Below are 23,057 nucleotides of genomic sequence, written 5' to 3'. Positions count from 1 at the left end.
CATTCCTGCAGTTCCAGTCTGAATCCTGTCCCACATCCCAGTGATTTTAGTTCAGGCTGTTCAGAAAGGCTACTTGTTGCCAAGACTCCCCATCCCCCTTCTCTCTGTCTTTGCCAGCCGCAGCCTGGTGCTGCGAACTGGGGAGATTTGCCTATTAGAAGGGCCTCAGCTCCCAGAGTTCCCATAGCAACAGCCTCCTTGGAGGTCTTTGTTGCCTGCTAAAACTTTGATCTCAGAGAGTGGCTGCTGCTGTTTCTCTCTGGAAGATTTACAAACAGAGGAAGAAGGGCAAAAGAATTGGGGAAGAAAAAAGTTTACTCCTGGCAGAGGGGAGAGGGAAAAAAATGAATTACAAAGCCACACTCTGGCCATGCGTCTGAAGAGAACCTTTGGAACATCTTTGGGTCTGGGCTGTGCCCACATTTCATTTGCAGACTTGGCCTTGTTTCAGTGTGTTGGACTCACCCCTAGCAAGGGTGGGAACATTCTACTTCAGCACACACGTGCTCCTTCAGGATTCTAGAGGGGCTGAGACAACCCCACGAACTCCCAAGAAGAGAGGGACAGAAGACGAGGAGTGGGTTTTTGTAGGCATTGCCTCTCCTGATGTCTCTCCTCCAACCTCTGGCCGACTCTGCCTTCAGCTTACTTAGATGTCTCTGTTGTCCTTGTTTTTATAAAGAATGAGAAAATGTATTGAAAGGATAGAGGAGAGAGAAGAGGCAGAGGAGTTGGTCAGGCACCAAGCGGAGTCTAACTCCCTTTAGCGACTGTAGCTAAGAGAAGACTATGATTCCTTCAAAGATACAGGGCCAAGCCTTTCATGCCCTGAAAGAGCTTCTCTCAGCTTCAAGAATTCATTGCGTAATCCCAGTCTTGCTCATTGATAAGCACCACAGAGTGGATAAGTATTGCTTCAATTATGATTTCTGTTTAAATTATGATTTAAAAAATGTAATGAGTATTTTTAGCTGTATTGGGATCCCACACAACGAAGATACAAAATACATAAATAGCCATCTTGTCCCTGTTAAAAGTTTGTGTCTTTTGTGAAGATAAAAGTTACAGTTGGGCAGGGATGGAAGAACAATATAAGAAAAGATTAAAGCTGGGCTTGGATAGTAAACGCCTAGGCCACTGACGCTCAGCAGAAGGGTGCTTTGCCCCCCCAGGAGACGTTTGGGTGTCTGTGAGTGTGGCAAGCAGAGTGATGAGAGGCTGGGGAAGCTTTGGAACCTCCTATAACCCAGACCAAGTCACTGACACTCACACTCTCATCTGTACTCTAAGTGCCAGTGGGGGCGGGGGTCAGTGTCTCTTGGGTACAGGACATAGTCCCAGTGAACAGCAGAGGCTTTGGGGTCAGACAGCTCTTGGTGTGCTAACATGAACTCAGTTTCTCAATCTGTAGAAGTAGGAGAGGGGTCATAAAAGTTACCCTGAAGTGTAGTGGCATCTCATTTGTATTTTAATAAATAAATCTTGCCTGAAGATCAGAGAGCCTTGCAGAGGGGGCAGTGGTGACAGTAGCTACACTAGTTAGTTGCCATAGTAACACAGTGGTGCACACCTTTAATCCCAGTCCTAGAGAGGATTATAAAATGGGAGGAGACAGCTCTCAATCTCATTCTGAGATCCCTAGCAGCAGGATCGCCATTTTCAGACTGAGATGGAGGTGAGAGCCAGTGGCTGGCTGCTTTGCTTTTCGGATCTTCAGGTTGAACCCCAATTTCTCTTTCTTTTCATTTGTATTTTAATAAATAAAACTTGCCTGAAGATCAGTCAGCCTTACTGACCAGCCTTACTGACCAGCCTTACTGACCAGGTAGTGGTAACACACACCTTTAGTCCTAGTAGCCACCGTAGTTGCCTTAGAAACTGGGCAGTGTATGCCTTTAATCCTAGCCTAGAGAGGATTACAAGACGGGAGGAGAAAGCTCTCAAACACGGTCTCATTCTGAGATTCCTGGAGGCAGGATTGCCATTTTTGGACTGAGGTCGAGGTAAGAGCCAGTGGCTGGTTGTTTTGCTTTTTCGGATCTTCAGGTTGAACCCCAATTTCTCTCTCTTGAGTTTTTATTGACCGTTCTTCACCGAAGACCTATTGTTAAGATTAAGAACTCAGCAGATCTTAATTTTCCCCTCCCCTTGCCGTTCTCCACATGTCCCCTTATCTGTATCTGAGAGAACCCTCTATGTTGAGAACTCCCGCTAAACAGTTGGTTTTCCTTAAGCACAGTTCATTAGAGATTTAATGGTCCCCCCTTTCGAACTGACCTATGAAGAACAGACTCACATTTTCTCAGTAACATCTGAGTCCGGTTGAAATTGTCATGATGGTAGACTTGGGGCAATCTGACCCAGGACTCTTCTTGCCTTTGGCCTGCCTCATTTTGGTTACTATTTGGAAAGCTTTTTGTCCGAGAGGATGGCTCTTAGTTAACTGTAAAGATTCGATTGTAGAGCTTATCCAGTGATGTCTAGTGACATCTGGAGAAGACCTATGACTTGGATTAGGATCTATCTAGTGGGCCTAGGACGACAGTGGCAAAATTTATAATCTCAACTAGGATAGGCTTAAGAGTGAAGGGCGAGAAGAAATGTCAAAGTAACTTATGGCAAGTCCAGGCGCAAACACTGGTGTTTTCCAGGAGAGCTGGTAATGGTGGTCACCCATCTCAAGAGTCTTCTGTGGTTTGAACAAAACAGAATCCTGTCTGCTCGCTTTAGCCAGCCCAGATCTTACTGCTCGCTGGCGTTTCATTTATGAGGACTTAGGGATGTATGTCTCCCTTCATCTACGTGAATCAAGCATTGCGACCCAGCGAAAGCATGGTGCTTTCACGGAACGATAGCTGGTTGGAAAATATATCCTAAAATTTCCGACCTGTCACAACTTTTCATCGCCCCGCGTCGTTTAAGAAAACAAATGAGGCCTGGCAGGCGCTCTTCACGGGTCCCCAGTCCCTCAGCCACCAGGGCCAAGGCAGCCTGCTCACTATTTTTGCCTCACTTGTTGCTCATCCCTGTGGGAGGAAAGGGCCCTTCAATTAGCATGCATTCCTGACCACCGCGGTTGCCGTGGTTACCTGGGGTGTCTCTGGAGCAGCTGGGTCAACCCTGCGCGCTCCCTTTGTGGTCCGCGGAGCCCGGAGCCCAGAGCTCGCCAGCGTGGGGGCGGAGATGCGGGGGCCCGCGCTGGAGTGGGTGGTACTGGGAAATCGGCTCAGCCCGGGGAGGAAAGAATGGCAGTCCCTCAAAAACCGGTCAGGAGGCAGTTCCTTTTTCTTCAAAGCCAGCTGCCGTTATTCAAGCGTGCAGGTTTGGTTCAGATGAGGACTGCGCCACTGATTTTGTTGAATTGGCTTCCCAGAGAGGGCTCTGGGAAAGGGTCCTGATGGAAGCCCCTTATACTAAGAGAGGGCTGGCCACCAAAGAAAGGGCAGGAACTCTGGCCTTGCATAACCTCTTAAACTGCATACCCTCTGGGCCTGTCAGTGACCTCGGGATCAACCCCCATCCCTCTATTCCCCCACTCCCCCACCCCCACCAGGGAAAGTAGTGGTCCCTGAATGTCTTTGTGCTCCTCTGTTTGCAGCACAAGTGTTTTTTTTTTTTTTAAAAAAAAAAACTCGTCCCCCCAACTCAATTTCCTCCTTCAGTGGTATTGCACCCTCCCCATCAGTTTTAAGTCAGCCCAGTTCTCTTGTGCGTTTCACCTCAGACCAAGTCAAGCATGTTCTATTACTAATGTTATTTTCCATCCATTCACTCTCGCAGGGTGAGAGGTTGGCTCGCTACACCGCTTTGCACAGGCTACGTACCTTTCCAATCATTTTTATTATTGTTTATTAGTTTGCAGCAGTGGTGAATGCCTTTTAATTAGATCACACTGTGTTATGATGTATCCAGTAATCATTTTCTAGTTGCCTCTGTAAGAGGTTGCTGGGATTTTTCAGCAATCTCCAATATATTCTACATTCAAAAATCATACTTTCATTATGTAAGTAGAGGAATTTCAGAAGCACAAGGGCTTCGCAGGCATTCGGTTCAAATGCCGGGAGACTAAGAAACACTTAGTATATATTTTTACAATGAGGACAAGCCAAAACTGCTGCTCTGAGACATCATGGGGGTGAGGGGCATAGGTGGAGTTAAGTATTCTATTCCTAGCTTGATTTTCAGGCAGATGCATGACTTTCTTCCAGATTCTTAACCTCTCTGGTTTTTTGAAAACACCAGGCGGGGGTTGTGTCTGGACTAACTTCTGTGGTTCATTTTTAGCAATAAAATATGACTTAAAATGTGTAAATAGAAGAAGTCAATGTCTTTGGCCAACCTTGCAGTCCACTGCCAAAAATCTGGAAGCATTTATTACCAGTTAATTGCAAATGATCCAATAGTAGTCATTTTATAGAGAGAATTTGCTGTCCGAATTATTCTCCTTTAAGTTTGTAATTTAAAGTGAACTAAAATATAAAAGACACAAAAAGAAAAAATAAACACATGAAATTCTTAAATACATAGTTTATAAACATATGTAAAGGAAAGGGAGGCTCTATCCACACTTGTGACAGTCATAAACTATATTTATTGGAAGCATGGTTGCCATGGGAATATAGAATAAAATCAGGCATGTGTGTGCCCCTGGGAAATTTCCAATATATTTGGTATTTTAAATAGCCCTAGAAACAACCCTTAAAGCATAGCCATAGAAACATCTTTACACATTCGTACAGGGGCCAGAGAAAGGCATCTGCCCGTCCTCGGAGATGTAAGAAAGCAGCATTTTGGAGGATTTGGAGCAGAGAGCACAGAGGGTGGATCCAGCACAACCCTGACGATGGATCCAGAGCATCTAAGGAAAGCTTGGAAGCAGATGAAGCCGAGATTGCATTAAACAGAAGGGGGAAGCAGGGAGTTGCAAGGAACTGGGAAGGCGTTTGCTGTCGTCCTAAAGAGAAGGTTCACTCACGAAGTGCATTGGCACACCGGAGAGTGGCTCTAGTTGCTTTACTCAAAGAAATGGATACAGATCACTGTGTCCTGGGCATCTTAAGGATGCGAAAAGTGCTGTTATCCCACCCTTACATGAGTTTCTCAACACCCTGTCTTTGCCCATTATTGTCAAAGAGCCTGATTTAGTTTCTGAAAACAAGGTTGTATGAAATCTAGGACTTTGCCTTCCTTTACACTTTGAAGGTTTGGACTATCAGAACTTGAATGGAAATATAAAGGACATAGACAAAAGTAATCTCTTGGGGGTAAAATTTATATTCAGATTAGATCTCCATAATGAATTCTTTGAAAACACACTAGCTTGGTTTATTTTCATTGGTGTGGAGTGGGATGGTGCTTCCAGTCTCTTAGATGGCAAGATGTTCTATTGCCCGAAGTACATTCTTGGCATTGAACACTGACTCCGGAATGCTAAATGTTTTGCTGTACACTGAAAAGTGCAGCGTATGAATTGGCAACTGAACAGTTCCTTCATCCTTCCTATAAGAACCTACGGGATTGGGGAGAAGGTACTGTAATGAGCAACACATCAGAAGCCTAGCTAGAAGCCCAGCCTAGTAAACTGTGGGGATTTGCTATTGGAAAGCCTCAAAGAGACTGATGGGTGGATAGAGGACCTGTCTGCCGAGATGCTAAGCTTGGAGCATAGATAGACCCTGTTCTGAAGGGGCTTCCAGCCATTTAAAGGAGTTGTGTGTAAGGGAATCCCTGAGAGATGAATGCTCTGCTGAAGGTGTGTGCGCTGTTCCTGGGGAGGCTGGAGGAGGAAACAGCTTCTTGTAGCAGCCACCCAGGCCTCTGTCAGAACATATTTTGGAGTCCTGTAAACTGAGTAGTAAGTACTTGACGAGAACAATTCAAACACTTGTTTTGCTAAAGAAAGCAATGAACTTCTTCTACCTTATGGGCCCCGGCTACCAAGAAAAGAAATTATCACTTTGGGAGAAATGCCACTAGAAAATGAACTATGACATGTATGAAGACAAAGCTATGAAATGGAGAAGTAGAAAATGTGGCAAGGACTGCGTCTCTGGCTACTGCCCCTTGACCAGATGGATCCTGATGTCCAAAAGGCAAAGGAGATGGCTACTAGGTCGAAACACTTATGAGCAAGCACAATGACCTAGAATCTCTGTAAATGCCTGCTGAACAGAATTGGAGTCTTCTGCTGGTGTTCGAGCTGCACGGGTGTGGCTAAGATGACCCTCATGAGCGACAGTGTTTTGTTGCTGCTTCTGTCTCCACTGGACAAAACATACACATCTTTGTCTGAGTGAATGAATGAGCGGATGCGTGAGCTGGAGACGTTTTGAAGTGAGCTGGTTTTCCAGGACTGTGTACAAACAGCCCAACCGGGGATAACTTGAAAGTGGCCGTGTGGGGGAACAGCTGGATTTGACAATTAGGAGGTAAGATGTGCAAATCATGCATTCACAGTGCATGTTTCTACTTTGAGCATTCAGCCCAAGGAACTCATGTAGCTGTGGAGTATAGACCAGCACGCTTTTAGTGGGCTTGATGCATTTGGCTTATTCATGTGGAAATTTCCTTAAAGCAATGGATTTTGCAAGCTGTGCAGAAAACCGAGTGCTTACATGAAAACCGTATTTTCTCCTGATAGCTAGAGCTTTGATTTGAAAAGAGTAAATATGGCCTTCTATCCACAGGGTCTGCTTCCCGTCTTTCCCTCAGACAGTAAAGTGACTTGTAATTACCTCTCTTAAGCTGCATCCTGAAAGAATAACAGTGATTCGCCAGCACGGTAAAGCGCGACTGAAACCCAGGGTGTATTTACTGCTATTGTTTCCATACGCTAAGATCAGACCTTCACTGGGTGCAACAGAAGAGAAGAAATGATAGCGCATTTCTAACTGACAGCAGCATTTCTTAGGAATTGTTAGGGAAGGAGCTGGAAGCAAAATGGTTTTCAGAAATATAAAGATCGCAGTATAAATTCAATTTTTAAAATGCTTTTCGCTCCAATAAAATCAGAGCCATGGTGCAGAAATCAGAGAGCTCTGTATTCCCGTGCTGTTGATATAGTGGTGTTATCCCCAAACTCTTACTGTTTCTTGAATTCTAAAGACATTTAATTTTGCCCACTTTACTGCAAGACTCTCTCCCCCACGCCTCCCTGGGGCTAACTCTACTCAAATGCATTATGGGAACTGGAAACATCAGCTATTGACTGTTGCTTCAGGAAAAACGAGAAACTTGATGTCTGTCTTCCTGTTGGAGTATCAGAGGTTGTGAATTTCTTATAATGCATATCCCTGATACTTTCCCTCTTTAGTTTATGAGTACAGAAATGAAGAGGTCTAGAGTGCAGAACACAGATCTCTTTGATTTTCTCCTGGGGTGCCCATTCTGGTTTCCCCAGAAGTAAGAAAGGCTAAGGAAGCAGTCTATAGCACTGCTGTTTTGGAATCTGAGTTTGAACACTGGTACCAGAACTGTTTCTGTATGTGAAAGCAGTGTTAGAACTCTGTCAAGGTAACTCAAATAGCCTCTGGGGAAATCCAGCTTTTTTTCTGTGTGTGTACCTTTGGAGGTTACAAACTCATGGTCCCAGGCTTCTGTACAGCCCACAGACATATTTTGTTTTTCTTATCCACTAGTTTAAAAATATATGAATTAATTTGCTTAATGTTTTAAAATTAGATTATTTCACTATCATATCTGGGGTCTGGTGAACCTGAGTAGAGGGCCACCCAATGTATCCCATCAGGCAACAGTTGACTAGAGCCCAATGGCAGTGGCCCCTTAAAGACACTGCCATTTGTCACCCCCACAATGTTCTCGGTTATCTCACACATAGCCAGCTATGCTCACTTGCATCTCCAGCTTGTTGCTATGGACAGTTGGGTTTGAATTCCATTCACTGAGTATCAGATTGGAGAACTGAATATGGTGACCATATCATTAATTGTCCAAGTGAGGATATTTTGCAAGCAAAAGCCAGTACCTAATAATAATTACATTAAGGCCATGGACAGAAATCCATACTGTCTCAGAAAGAAATCAAGGTGTGTGTACACTCTTACGTCCGAGTCTTTCCATCTACTCTGAGAAAACTGAGACCAGGACAGGGAGTGATTTGCCTGACGTGGTTACCAAGTAAGTCAATGGCAAAGCACCCCTGACCACTTGGACTCCTATTCTGGTATTTTTCTGACATCACAGGTGGGATAAGTACAAGAACCAAATCCTCTTTAGCTACATGGATGTTCTATTGTTAATAGATCTCATAACCAGATGTGGTGACACACATTTGGAATTAATCTCTCAAAAGACAGAGGCAGGGGGATTATGAGTTGCATGCCAGGCTGGGCTACATAGCAAGACTCTCTCAAGAAATCACAATGAATAAATGCATAAATAAATAGCTAAAATTATGTGTACACATATATGTAGATATATACCTATCATCTATAAATCATATAACTAATACCACAAGACAGCCTACAAATGGGTAGCTTGTATAAATAGCCAATTTATATCATGATTCTAATTAGTTATGTGGCCCACAGCACACCTGGAGATGCTTTAAACACTGGTAGACTCGAGATCTGCAGAATAAACATAAACGTAGTTTCTCATTTAACTAGATACGCGTGTGCATGCACACACACACACCAATTGTCTGGGGACGAAAACACAACAAAAATCTGATTATCACTAAACATCTGATAACTGTTTTGTTAACCTTGTATAGTTCTCATATAATTGCCTATTATATGGTAATGAATACTAAATATGTGCGAAAGAGATGTCTAAGATTTGAATTTCTTAAATCCTTGACCATCTGTTAATTCCCTTGTTGAGTTTTCAAGGCATATTTTTAGAGAACATTCCGGATGAGACCAGTGTGTGCTTTTAATCACGTGCTCAGATTTGGTCCCAAACTCCATCTCATCTCTTACCTAGGGAGTTGTGTAACCCTTAGGGACACGCACTTCTTAGCGTTTTGTGAAGGCATGAGCCAGAGTCTAGCATGAGAAGTCTCTTTCAGGACACCTTTCTTAATGCCTGCTTGGTTGTCCTTCTAAGAGACCTTGCAAACCTCAGAGCCACCTTCTGATGCCAGCTATGCAAAGATGGAGGTTCAATAAGAGAACCCTCCTTGTCAAGGCTTGCTGCAGCTAAGCTGGCCTAATGCAGTGAAAGTATTCCTTTGGGATATGCATGTAGCCTTCCAAATGTAGACCTGTCTCCCTTGCAGGAGTCTTGACCAGGAGGATGCACGTTATGATGGTATCCTCCTGCCGTTGTGGAAGGTCAAGGGAACAGAAGAAGCAAAGACGGCTTTCTCCCTACTCACTAGGGTCTTTCCTCAGCTGCTGTGTCCTCCCCTAGTGTCCTAGAGGTACCTTTCCCCCATTGGCCCTTGTCAGAGCTGCTTTTTGGTGGACTTCCTTATAGAAGAAGGAACCAATGACTTCTAGACTCAAAATGTAAACCACATATTTTGTTTTCCACACTTGATCTCAGCCAAAAGGCTGAGAAGCAATATAATTGTTTCCCAAGGAGCAAGTTTTGTTTTTGTATGGAAATATGACTGTGGATGGGTGGGTGGAAAGGTATAGTGTGCAGTTTGTGTGTGTGTATGCTGCGGGATAATTCTCTTGTACACTGTAAAGATTTGTCACTCATATTGGTTTAATAAAATGATGATTAAGCCGGGCAGTGGTGGTGCACGCCTTTAATCCCAGCACTTGGGAGGCAGAGGCAGGTGAATCTCTGTGAGTTCGAGACCAGCCTGGTCTACAAGAGCTAGTTCCAGGACAGGCTCCAAAAGCCACAGAGAAACCTTGGCTCGAAAAACCAAAAAAAAAAAAAAAAAAGAAAAAAAAGAAAAAAGAAAATGATGATTAACCAGTAGCCAGGCAGGGAATATAGGCAGATCAACCAGACTAAGAGAACTCTGGGAAGAGGAAAGGCAGAGACACAGTGGCCAGCAGATGCTGAGGAATCAAGAAGGCCACACTTAGAAAAGGTACCAAGCAACGTGGTTAAACATAGACAAGAATTATGGGTCAATTTAAGTTGTAAGAGCCATTTAATAATAAGCCTTGCTAAAAGGCCAAAAAAAAAATGTAATTAATATAAGCCTCTGTGTGTTTCTTTTGGACTGAATGGCTGCAGGACTGGGTGGAACAGAAACTTCCATCTACGTGTGTGTCTGTGTGTGTGTTCAATCTGGACTAATGATACTTCCAAATACACTTTTTGTTGCTTCTAGTTAAATGAGAAGATTCATTTGTTCAAGGCTACCAATGTTTTAAACATCTCTAGATATGTTGTGGTCTAAGGCATTAATTAGATTCATAATAGAAAGTCATCGTGGGTATAAACTGCAACCCTGTGGACCCGTAGAAGTGTGATGTTCAACAGCTACATGTAGTCATGAGCCCTAAAAATGACAATATGTCATGGATACTGATGTAAGTGGAAAAAAAATAAAGATATTAGGTTAATTGTTTCTGTTTGTTTGTACATTCTTAATGTTATTGCTAGAAAAGCTGAAATCACCCATGTTGTTGGCATTAAACTGCCATTGAACAGTGCTGTTCTGGAGACGCTTGCCATGCACCAAGATAAAGGATTCAGTTGTATGCCTAAATGTACCCCAGTGACCTTTTATCATCCCAAGTCAGAGACAAAGGAAGTTTGCTAATAAGGTGGAAACAGAGTAGCTTCTGTAATGCAGGTTAGCCTACTCCCTCACATCTTCTAGTACCGTATTTCCTGCCCAGCTCTTTGCTTCCCAGAGCCCCGGGAAGCACCGGCTCTGACACCAGCTTTGAAGCTTCTCTGCACTATCACACAGAAGGCTCTTGGGTACATGCAACGCCAGCTGTGGGTGCCATATGGAAAACCCATACCATATACATATGTACAGAGTATTTCTGAAGCCAGAAGGAGTGTAGAGGAGTGTGGAACCAGTCTAGCGTTATCTCTTCATTGCCTTTGAATATTTTAATCATTGAAGTATCTTTAAGCCATAAATAGAACCATGAAGCTAGTTAATTCTAAGTTAAAACCGAATGTGTACTTTTGTTTTTATATGGACATGGGACTGTGTACGGATTGTATGAAAATGTAGATGGAGTGTTTAGATACAGATGGGTTTGACTTTCCACTGAAGTGTGTGGAGAAGGCTGTGCTCGTGCACAGAGATGGAGTGTGTCAGTCTGCTCCTGCAGAGTTTCTCGTACGGAGGCAGAGATGTCCTCTTTCTATACACAGTCAGAGATGAGGAAAGCTTCCTTTGCTGCCTCCACCTAGGCTATCTGCACTCTTCCTTTGGATGCCTGCCAGAAATACTCAGCATAGCCATTCGCTTTGACCGAGCCCAGCCTTGATGCAGCTCTCCAACCACATAGCACACACAGCAATGGCCCTATGAGGTCATGGCACTGATGGGTGCCAGGAATTGGGCTGCATTTTCTTTGGAGTAACCTCTTTCCTTCTTATGTTCCTTCTACTTCTTCTAGGCAGGACAGGGCTGCTTGCTGATCTCTTGCCCAGTTTTGCTGTGGAGATTATGCCAGGTATTCAATCATTTAACTCTTTGTTTGCTGTCACTCCATCTGTCTGCTTCCGCACTAGCCACTAATTGCTTGTTTGGCTGGGGGTAGGTACATTTGTCTGCGTAATGTTTGTTGTCTTTTTCCAGGATGAAGTAAGCCCCTTGGATAAGCCTTTTGTGTGCCTTCTGTTCCTAGGCCCTAAAAGAATAATGGGAATTAAGAATAAGTGGAGATGGGGACCCAGACCCTCGGTGTCAGGCATGCAGTATCATTGGTCATGTTGAGGCCCATGTCAGTATTTCACCCATACCCAGACAGTAATGTGTCCTTGAGTTTTGTTTATTTGTACTCCTTACTTCCTAAATCATATGCTTAGCCATTCACAAGTGTGCAATCACATTATATTGCAGCGCCTTTTGTAACATTACCAAAAAACCTTTTTTATACGTAGGAAAGACATGTCCTCTTCCTTCCTGCCAAAGTATGCATTCACAGACCTGTATTGCTTGTATATTTAGACATAGGAAATCCCTAGGCATCCATGGACCATATGTCAAGATCACCTTCCCCAAATACATATATACATTTTTTTATGTAGCTTCAGGTGACGGTACCAGTGTATGTACCAGTCTGTGCTGCACTGTAGCTTGTAATTGAAGGAGGTTCAAGGAGAAATATAAATGACCTATAGAAAGGTTCATACCCATATAAGGAATAGCAAGGAATATGATTAGCTTTGATTTTGGCCAGATCTTTAAAGTCTTTGTGATAGCAACAGAGAGATATAAAATATCCCTAGTCATTGTGTTTGGCTTGACTGAAATTTTGAGAAATGTCCAGAGCCTCACTAATTGTTTCCTATGAACTTGTCCAGTCCTTAACCTTTAGCCGGCTAACCAAACTCGACTATTTCCTTGTTGATGCCCTCAAGGACACAGGGAGACATTCTCCTTGTAACCACCCTGGTCAAAAGTGCCTTCAATTTGTAATCATTTATTTATTTACATAGATAAAAACGTCACAAGTAATGTTTCAAAGGAAAAATTGTGACTCCCAAGTCCACGAAAGAGTTTCTGTATTTTCTATCCAGCCCTGTCCACCTCAAGTTCCTTTCCTTTGACTCCAAGAACACGTTCACAGATTTATTTATTTATTTGCCTGGTTAGTTATTGTGGTGTAGGCACGGCTCATCTGGTACTTGCTGTGAGTCTCAGGCTAACCTTCAGTTTGTAGCGGTCCTGTCTTCGATCTTCCAAGTGCTGGGATTACCAGCGTGCTCTACCAAACCTGACTGGTCTTTTATCCTTCTATGTTTCTATGCCCTATAGTTGACCCAAACCACCTCAGAGATAAACCCCTACCTTCTTAAGTTACGTTACTTATAAGGCCCCATCTAAAGCCTCATGCTGCCTATTATCCTCATCAAGAATGTTCTCCACACAGTTCAAGTCAGACACAAAGTAGAAGAGAGGTTGGCCTGCCTGGACTTGAATGTATGGCAGATGGATAAATGGGGGGGGGGGGCATTCAGAAAACATGAGATGTTTGTTTTCTCTCTGAGGGAGTGATGCTCCAACCAAATGTCAAATAATTCGATTACTGTCATAAAACTCTTTACATGTAAAAGTCACATTATCAAGTTCCCAAATTAAAAATTAATTTAATAGAAGTCATAGTTAATAACCAAACTTTAAGAAAAACATTGTGTACTGGAGCTCATTATAAAGGGATTTTGAATGGATGGCTTCCAATCATTTTGGTCTTTTAGCTTTTTAAAGAAAAGCATGGGTCACACCAATCTGTCCAGGGCTCCAGGGACAAGGTGGACTCTTCCCAAGGCAAGTAGCTTAACATTGAGAGAAGCCACCTGAGAGTCACAGTCACCTTTATGCAAGCCAGATACAATTTACTTCCTTTTACATCTTTTAGATGAGTAAATTAAGGACAATTCATGGTCAGCCTCAGACAGAGCTATGAAAATTATAGAAGTTGACAAACACATTAGCTAAGCTCATTTCAGCCTTGCCATTCATCAGCGGCCTGAACCACTTAATTCTTGGCTATGCTGGCTGGCATGGTCATCTTGAATGTGATAAAACCAAACCCCTGCCTTGGGCATAGGGCTGTCTTCTCTATCTTAAAATATGCCTCTTCCTCCCCCCCGCCCCCGTGTATAGATATTGAGGTTTAAGCAAGAGTTTTGGATCTTTGCCTGGTGCTAATGGCAGGAAAGATGCCCCAGGAAAGCAGATGAATACACACTGAGCCCAGGCCCCATAAAGATGATCTCCACAGGCCGTGGAGGCACATTGCCTCCCTGTCCCCTCAAGATTTAGATTTGCAGATTTTGATTGCTTGTTTGAGGTCTCATGTCTAGCGCAGGCTGCTTTGATCTTTCTGTCTCACTCAGCCTTCGGAGTCTTGGAACTGTAGGCGTGGACCACCACATAAGGCAAGAACTCAGCTTATAAACAAGATACTTCATTATGAAGGATAAGCATTTACAGACTCCACCAGTTAGGAACACAGCACACAAGACCCCCACCCCCAGCTTTTGTCCCACCTTTATTCTGCTTCTCCAGTCAAGAGCTCCAAAGTCCCCAGTCACAGGGCTGGCTACTCAGTGTACCTCAAGAGACACAGGTTACCCGACTCTCTTTTCTCTGTGCCCTAGCATTTCTCACCCTGAGTTCTTCGTGAGTCTGGGGCCCCTCCAACCTGGCTAGTTGTCCTTTCTTCCCCAGGTCCTTCCCACTCACCTCTTTTGCAGGGAGACACCCATCCGTGTATGCCGTGGCCTGAAGGGGGGCTACCTCGAGTAGATTTCTTTGTGCATCCTTCCAGAGTGGGTGTTTGTCGGCCTGGTGATCCTGGGGATCTTCCTCTTCTTCGTGCTGGTGGGGATCTGCTGGTGCCAGTGCTGCCCGCACAGCTGCTGCTGCTATGTCCGCTGCCCGTGCTGCCCAGATTCCTGCTGCTGCCCCCAGGCCTGTGAGTAGGGAGTTGTGGGGAGATGTGGGATGAGCAAAAGAAATGTCACATCTCCATCTGACAGCCACGTGCCTTGAGTTCTTCCTTTACCCCTTACCTCTGGGTTCAGGGAAGACCATCCCTGCTCCCCTCATCTCCTCTGTGCACATCTGCATGCACATCTGTTGGTCCACACCTGTCATGCATTCCTAATGCTCATGACACTGTAGATTAAAGGAAGGGCAGGATCAGAATGGTGACATTGTGGAGCATTCAGGCCGAGAAAACCTGCACTGGGTCATCCTCCTAGATGCAGAGAGCATCCGTCCTTTATAAGTGAGGTGTAAAATCTGTGACTTTTGAGCACCGTCCAGCACAATCCCATACACTTTATTTACTCATATGATGAAAATGGCCACAATAGGGACCAGTTCTCATTTGGAGATTCACAGGTTTAACTTATTAGCCAAAGCCATGAAGGCATTGAGTTTGACATCCCAACCATAAACTAAATACATCTCTTGAAAGCGAGAAGTACACTCCATCTTTGAAATCTTTAGGAATGAAATGGTGGTGGTGCACGCCTTTAATCCCAGCACTCGGGAGGCAGAGGCAGGCGGATCTCTGTAAGTTCGAGGCCAGCCTGGTCTACAAAGGGAGTTCCAGGACAGGCTCCAAAGCTACAGAGAAACCGTGTCTCGAAAAAACAAAAACAAACAAACAAACAAAAAACGGTGTTGGAAGGAACTGGATTACTGGCTTTGCTTTTGAAAACACAAACAGGAGCCGTGTGCATACACAGTGTTTGCTTTGCTCCTCCAGAAGCATCCCTGGAGGACCCTTTGGTAGACTCCTCTGGAGGGGGCATGGGAGCTTATAGACAGGGCGATTCCAACTGGGGATACTGCCATGACAGCTCCTGGATCCACTTCAGGGTTGCTCGGTTGCCAGAGTCTAACCACTGTAGTTCCTCACATTGCTGCCATTTTCATGGAGCCGGAGGAATCCAGGGAGGAGTGGTATTGGTGACTCTAGTGAACTAGTTCAGTCTTGGAGGAATGAATACTTTGTCTAGGTGCTCCCTTTGGAGAATGGAACCTCAGGGATTCGGGGTACACGGGTTGTGGAGGGTGGGACTACATAATCTCTCTCGCTCTTCATCTCCCTCCGCAGTGTATGAAGCAGGGAAAGCTGCCAAGGCCGGGTACCCTCCCTCTGTCTCCGGTGTCCCAGGCCCCTACTCCATCCCCTCTGTCCCTTTGGGAGGAGCCCCCTCTTCTGGCATGCTGATGGACAAGCCGCATCCACCTCCCCTGGCACCAAGTGACTCCACTGGAGGAAGCCACAGTGGTAAATGTAGTCCCAGATTGCCCCACCCCCTGCTTGACTTGGGCCCCTTTCTCATTCCTTGCTCATTGCACAATCAGCTCTTCAGTGATGTAGCTTTGGGAATCAGTGATCTCCTTTCTAAATATGGGACCCTTCCAGCTGAGACAGGTATCTTTAGGAGCACATATCAGTCTTTCCAAGGGCTACAGAACATTCTGACCCCTGCTTTCTTTTTTAATGATTTTAGTAACTAAAACTCTAAAGGGAAGGAGTTTGCTACTTAAACTATGGTCATGTGGTTAAAAAGTGATCTCATACCCCACCCTTAGTTCAGGACTGTACAAAGCACTGCAAGGGACAGCGGGCTGTAGAATATGACTTCTCAAAGGAGGGAGTAGACCTTTATTAGGGCAATGAGATGCTGAAGAAGATGATACTTAGAGTCCAAAGATGAAGGAGCTGGAGTTATTGCAGTCTTCATGGAGGACATGAGAGGTGAACTGGTCCAGGAAGGATGAGGAAGATTCAGGAAAACTGTGAGACTGCTGACTATCTCAAAACAGGAAGGTCAGTAGGATAGTCAGATTCCAAAGCACAGATGTGACCACATCAGTGTCCTGCTTGTTGGGCTGCCTGGAAGAAGATAGAAGGGTTCACTGGGCGTTAGAGAGGACCTTGATACCTCTCCAAAAGAGCTGGAGCTTAGTGGAGCAAACAAGTGAGAGCCGCTGTAGGCAGATTGCTGAGCGGAGAGATGGCAGGTGGTAAGGGGGGAGAGGAGCTGGCGGGCAGAGAACCAAGCCCTAGACTACAATGTGCAGGTATGGTATATGAGCATCTGGTTTATACTGGAGACAGCGGGAGTCGAAATGCCAAATCTGAGATGTCAAGAAATAAAGCCAAGGAAGACTGCAGAATGAGCCCATCATCAAGAGAGCCTCCCACGTTGCCCAGTGCTACAGATCATAGGCAGACCTTAGATGATTGGCAGAGAGGGCTGGTTAGAGGGGCAATCAGCTAATTTGTGCTGAGAGTGGAGGTCAAGAGGCAAAGTAAGGTGGAGAGGTAGAGAACTGTGGAGATACAGCTTTCCCAGAGACATTCGAACAGGATTGCAAGCTGCGGAATTTAAGACTGTATGCGCCACTGATTTAAGTGACTTCAATCTGTAGACGTGGGAGGTGAGACAGGGTAGCCAGCCCACGTAATGAACCCCCAATACCTGGCTGTGACAGAGGTGGAGATCCTCAATGAGTAATTGGTATTTGTGTTTGTCTCTTCCCTGGGACTATTAGTAGAATTCTGACGTCTAAGACTGAGAATGAGTCACAAACTGAGAAGAAAAAGCTAATGATTAAGGATGTGTAGGAAAAGCAAGAGATAAAGACAGCATAGTCTATTTCCCTGGAGGAAGGAGTGGGAAAAAAAAAAACCTGAGTGCAACTTTATACATGCTTTCAATTGCTAATTTCTCTCTTCATCCCATGTCTTTTTTCTGTCTGGCCAGAACTCCTTCACCTTATTCTTTGTTTAGTGAATAAGCACAATAAAATAAGTCTTTTTAATAAACTACTAGGTATTTAAGTATCCCTCCCCTCTTTTGAGTAGGGGCCCAGGGGCTCATTGGATAGCCCTGGCTAGTCTGGAACTCGCTATGTAGATCAGGCTGGCTTTAATCTTCATTCCTGCTTGTTGCGGTTTTAATCATTTGACCCCATCATATCAACCAAACTGCAATTAGAAACAGAGAAATGAATTGACAAGAATTCCAAGGCGTGGCAGCGGCTGCTTGGCTGCTCACACTGCAGTGGATCCGTGCACGAGCAAGTTCTTCTGCCTTTTGTGCTGTCTCTTTAGCACAGGTTTGTCCCCGTTGGGTACCCCCCTTGATGACAGCAGTCCTTCTGAGCATTAGATATTTGGGGAGACAGAGGGTGTGTTTCATCTTTGTGCCACTTTTCGCAAAGTGAGAAAATATCTCCCAGGAGCTTCCCCTCTTCTAGGAAGTCCCTTTCCAGCAGTTTCATCTGAAAAAAAAAATTATGTCACACACCCATTCCTAAACCAGAAGGGCTAGAGCTCACGAAGACCCAGCTCTCAGGCCCATACAACTGTTTTCCTTGAAGTGAGCAAAGTCAGAGTCCAGTTTTTAGCCAGGAAATAGAGGAAAGATGGCAACCAGTGTTGACCATAGTTGGTCAGAAACCATGTGATCATGCTTGTGGCACCGACAGAGTTCCTGATACTTCCCACGAGCACATTCCTAGACACATGGGCACATTAGTGATGATGATTGGCCAATTTTCATTTAATGAAGATAGATTGGGCCAATGTAGATTATTCTTTAAAGAATACAAAAAAATGTTAATAAATGCTGATTTATAAAAACATGAATTTCGTCTTTTTATGTCTGTATCCTGCTTCATACATGTTAGGGTAATCATCTACCCACAGTAATTTCTGAGTTGTATTTGTACACAACACTTTTTTGAGCATAAGTTAGGAAAGGCATCTGTGATGAGATATTTAGAAAAGAGCCCTTTAGTTACCACATGGGAGAGGATGAGGGGTGCCCTGATTCCTTTTCCTCGTTTACAGCGGCTACTCAAGCCCTTCTGTTACCATGACTATGGATTTCAGGTTCTCAGCTGGATACCCACACTTGGTCTGTTTCCACAGCACAGCTCTACCCTCCTGTCTTGGTGACTCTTTCTTTCCCTCACAGCCCCTCCCATGGAAATGCAGCCATTTGTAGAACCCCCAACCCTGCTGTTGCTTCTCACTTCTTCTCTGCTCCTTGCAGCCACACTTGTTGGGAGTTCTTTTACCACTCAGTGTCTCCTTGACTTCCTCTTATCAACTCATCTAGCTTCTATCCTGCTCCTGTCAAGCTGCCTGGTTGCTAAATCCGATGTTGCATTGCAATCCTCAGCCTGCCTTGACCTCTCTAAAATGCTGGCCACCCCTGACCCAGTTATCCTTCTGTGCTTATTTCCCTACCTGTTCTGCACGGTGCTGCTTTCTGACTATGTGCATCTTCCAGGTGTTTGTGTCCTGCTTTTTCTATGGTCCACCTCTCACAAATCCTATCTATTGGTGTTCTTGCCTGGTCTGTGGCCCGCTCTCCAGCAAATCCTATCTGTTCCCATGACTTCAGTCATCATCCATATGCTAATGATTCCCAGTCACGATTTTTTCCTGACTTCTCTTCTGCTGCTAAATCCCATATATCCTGAATACGCTGTTCTGTGTGTCTATTTCTGAATGTCTCCAGCTGGATGTCTTACAGGCATTTAACCTTAGCCTCTAGGAACTCAGTCTACTGTTTCTGCTTTGAAGTCTATATAGCTTATTTTAGTGGGTAGCATCATTGCCTGCCTAGCGACTCAAATCAGAAGCAGGAATTCCACCCTTATTCCTTGTTCTTCACTTCTCTTCTCATTTGGTACCAAGGCCTTTAGATTTATACTTTAACCTTGAATTGTTTTTATTTCCATCCATCTCTACTGTAACTATCTTGGTCTTGGTTATATGACCTCCTACCTTGCATAGTGAAACCGGCTTCAACCCCTCCTGTTGCCTTGCTCTGGTCCATTTTATCTCAATATCCCTACACTCCATTCATCCTTCTGGCAAAAGAAGTGAGTAGACAAGTTGGCTTTCGAAATGTCATTTTAAAATTAATAGAGATGTGTGCCTATATATATGCCTACTGTACACAGAATATGCAAATTTTCAGAAGCACTTCTCCCACAATTGGTCTGCTGTCACCCTGGGGGTGGAATCTGGCAGCTGTTCCGTCATCCATAAACAGCCTCACTGAGCTCGTTAAGACAGGGCAGGAAGAACAAGCCTCTATCCATGGAAGTACACCTTGGAGACTGCCTGTGCAGGTTTTCTAAGTCAGATTTGGGCTATATATGGTGAAATTGGTTGAAAAGTCATCCAACTATAATTGGGTCAAAATAGCAACTTAAATTCTTCAGTAATAATAAGTTTTTTTTTTTTTTAGATTATAGTTTGTCATCACTGGGAGTTTTCTAATGTTCTGTCTCTGGTAAAGCCGAAAATAGAAGACTAGTAAGAGAGGGCCTGAACCAAAGAACTGGAAACCAGAATAAATCACCAGTGACCCTGAGCTGAAACATCACCTGGGAAAGTCATTTTCAAAATATACTACACTTTGGACAATAGTCTAGCACATTTCTTGCTAAAATATCACCAAACTTCAAAGGGTACTCTTGCCTTTAGATTATATATAAAAACCAACCCAATACCATTCCATGTGAAGTTTTTGGTTGGTTGGTTGGTTGGTTTGGGGGCATGTTAAATATATATATGTAATGTATATATACATATACATGTAATGCATGTGTATATAGATATATTTTACTCTATAAAAGTATAGAGTATATTATAATATATTAAGTAAGTATATTATATTCTTACTCTGTAATGTTTTAGATGGCTTCAAATGTGTTATGTAGTTCAGGCTAGCTCCAACTCAGGGCAATCCTCTGGCCTCAGTTTCATGTATGCTGGGATCATAGGCATGTGCCACAACACATGACTCTACATGTTTTCAAATTAAGGATAATCTGTAACTGGGGCTGGTAGCACACACAAATCCAGCACTGTGGAGACAGGCCAGAGGAGCTACAAATTTGAGACCAACCTGGACTGCATAGCAGGTTCAAAGTCCACCATCTCAAAAAATTTTACAAATTTTCCCTGCCCTCATAGACGTTCTAGTCTTAGAAATTTATAGTTTAATTAGAAAATTGTAGTGTAGTAGCAAGGTTTCTGTAGGCTTGCTGATGGAAATAAAATGGGTAAGAAATACAGAACAGTATATAGAAAAACTGTAATGCGGTCAGAAAGGAAGTCTGTGTTGGAGAGGATCAGAAAAGGTTTTCTGGTGATTCATATGCTCTGGAGCACATATGTGACACAGAGCCAGATTCTATGGGAGTGAGAGAAGAGTTTGTGTGCTGTACAACCAAACAGCTTATAATTTTATATAAAAATAGCCACACCCTTTAAAGGGAGAAATGTCTTGATTTTTAGTAACTAAAACCAAACGGATGATCCTCTTAGAGTCTGACGAGCAATCGTTTGCCTCTGTCTTTTGACAAATTGGAAGAATTTAACTCTCTGAAGTCTCCCGGCTGCTGTGAGGGAAAAGTCGAAGCTGAAGTATTCTGCTGCATACAGCTCTTTATGATGCCAATATCGGAAGCCAGAACTGTCATCTTCCCCCGAGGCTGTAGTTGCTGTGGCTTCTCAGAGATTGATAGCCCGTGTGCACAGTCTCATCTGTATCACAATGAGGAGTGTAATTTATCCTAATGACACTGAAGACAACCTAATCTCTAATCCAAGCTTCTCCAGCTGTTGTTCAGCATAACTCCCCCCCCCCCCCCCCCCCGAGACAGCTGGTACCTAGTTACAAATAGCAACAGCTTCTCCCTAACCGGTGACCTTGATTTTGGTGACACTGAAGATTTGCCATTAAAGTGTTTCCCATCTGAAGAAGACCTGGCAGAGGCAGGGCTGCAGGTAGAGCGGACCCCTCCCTAATGCCTACAGCCATGCCCGTGTTCTTTCTTTAGATCATTAGTAATGGCAACCACAAAACCTTCTTGCTTCCTTGGGCTACCTACCATTCAGGCCCTTCCCTTCTTGGTTAAAACTCTCCAGTCAATCACCTACATAGCTTCCCGTGCCATACTTTGTAATCCACACAAAAACAAAACAAAAACCACTTGCTAGTCCCAGTTTATTCACACCTTCATTCATTCATCTGAATGTGCATGTTTTGAGTGTCTAAGACGTGCCAGGCTCTGTGTTAGATGCTAGCGATACATAGGTGAACAGAGGAATCTAGTAGTTGATTTCCGGGAAGTTACAGCTATGGGTTAATGCTTACAAAGAATACACTTTCCAAAGAAGCCCTGAGCCCTTTCCCTCCCTAGGCTGGGAGTAATTCAGCCAACTTTTAGTATTCGCTATATGTGAAACACCATCGTAGGCACATGGACATCTTAAATCATAATATCTTCTGGAATATTTAAAGAAGATTATGCTCATCTATATAAAGAACTTGGAATGAACTAGAATATATTAAGGCCTATAATACAAATTCAAATCAAATGATTTTTAAGTTAGGGGAAAGATTTGAACAGAAAGAGACAGAATTAGAAGAACCAAAGGAAGCTCTTTTGGTGAGGTGGCATTTAAGATACCCCAGTTCACTGTGGAACACTCAAGTGCTCCACTAATTAGTTTTTAGTTGTCTTCTCTCAAAGTCATTGCATGGAAACTGAGTCCTGACGGGTCTTCACTCTCTGGCGGTCCCTCAGGAAACCAGTACCAGCATGCCTGTAAGAGACCCAGACTACTGATTTGTAGCTCTGCACCTCATCCATCAGACATAACTGCCTTGGTACAGACATAGCAGTTCTGTGGGATAATTGCATTTTAATTGAACAGTCTGTACCACTCTGTGAACGCCTCTGCAGAAATGGAAGAATGTGTAGCTTGATAAATAAAATCATTTCTGCTAAAAATTCCTTCTGCAGAGGGTTTATGGATGGACCTCACCTCTGGTAGAAGGTGCAACTGAAAAGTATGTGCTGGGGACTTATCATTTTTTTTCTAAGTCATTTGACAATTTGAGATGGACATGGCCTGCCCAGTGTTTTCTCACACAGAAAATGTGTGCACCTGCAAATGGGTGTGTGGGTGGCTTTCTTCTTCGGTGCTCGAGCCATGTAGAATTTTAGATTTTGATCTTCCATGTAAATAGCTGGGAGGCGAGCTTTGTCCATAAAGTCATGCATCCAGAGACATAAAACACCACTTTTATTGAATGTATATACATTTCTTGGTTTCCTTCTTTTTGTTATGTGCACCACTGTGGGAACAGGGAATGTTGGAGTGGCATTCTTCGCTACTGTTTCCCATCCCTGCTGGCTAGAAGACAGGGCCATGCTTCATCAGGCCACATGATCTCTGGAATACCCAAGACCGCTGCCCACTTGGGGCTTTACTCTCTTGTCTTCTTCATCTTTTCTCTTTAAAAAAACAACAACAGATAAACAAAAACAAACCCTGCATCTCCTTCTATACTTTAGGGGAGGTATGATGCCCTAATCCAGTTAAGCTTCAGTCAACGAGACCACATGATTTCATGGCTGGCGCTGC

At 44.0% G+C, this 23,057-nt stretch overlaps 1 protein-coding gene across 7 annotated transcripts in view; it reads left to right on the top strand.

Moving 5' to 3' along the window:
* Ildr2 (immunoglobulin like domain containing receptor 2) overlaps window positions 1-23,057 on the top strand; it is a 61,917-nt gene that overhangs the window by 24,243 nt on the left and 14,617 nt on the right. For 3 of the 7 annotated variants that reach the window (XM_057769442.1, XM_057769443.1, XM_057769445.1), the window contains exons 4-6: window positions 11,517-11,573; window positions 14,397-14,543; window positions 15,696-15,872. The exons of 1 other annotated variant lie outside the window; for it this stretch is intronic. In XM_057769442.1, coding sequence (XP_057625425.1) covers window positions 11,517-11,573; window positions 14,397-14,543; window positions 15,696-15,872 — 381 coding nt within the window. The remainder of the gene's footprint in view (window positions 1-11,516; window positions 11,574-14,396; window positions 14,544-15,695; window positions 15,873-23,057) is intronic. 3 more of the 7 variants (XM_057769444.1, XM_057769446.1, XM_057769447.1) reach the window with 3 other exon arrangements.

Source organism: Chionomys nivalis, chromosome 5 (genome assembly GCF_950005125.1).
Source record: "Chionomys nivalis chromosome 5, mChiNiv1.1, whole genome shotgun sequence".
Taxonomy (NCBI): domain Eukaryota; kingdom Metazoa; phylum Chordata; class Mammalia; order Rodentia; family Cricetidae; genus Chionomys; species Chionomys nivalis.
Note: the sequence above shows the minus strand (reverse complement) of the source record. Positions and strands in the feature narration are given on the sequence as shown.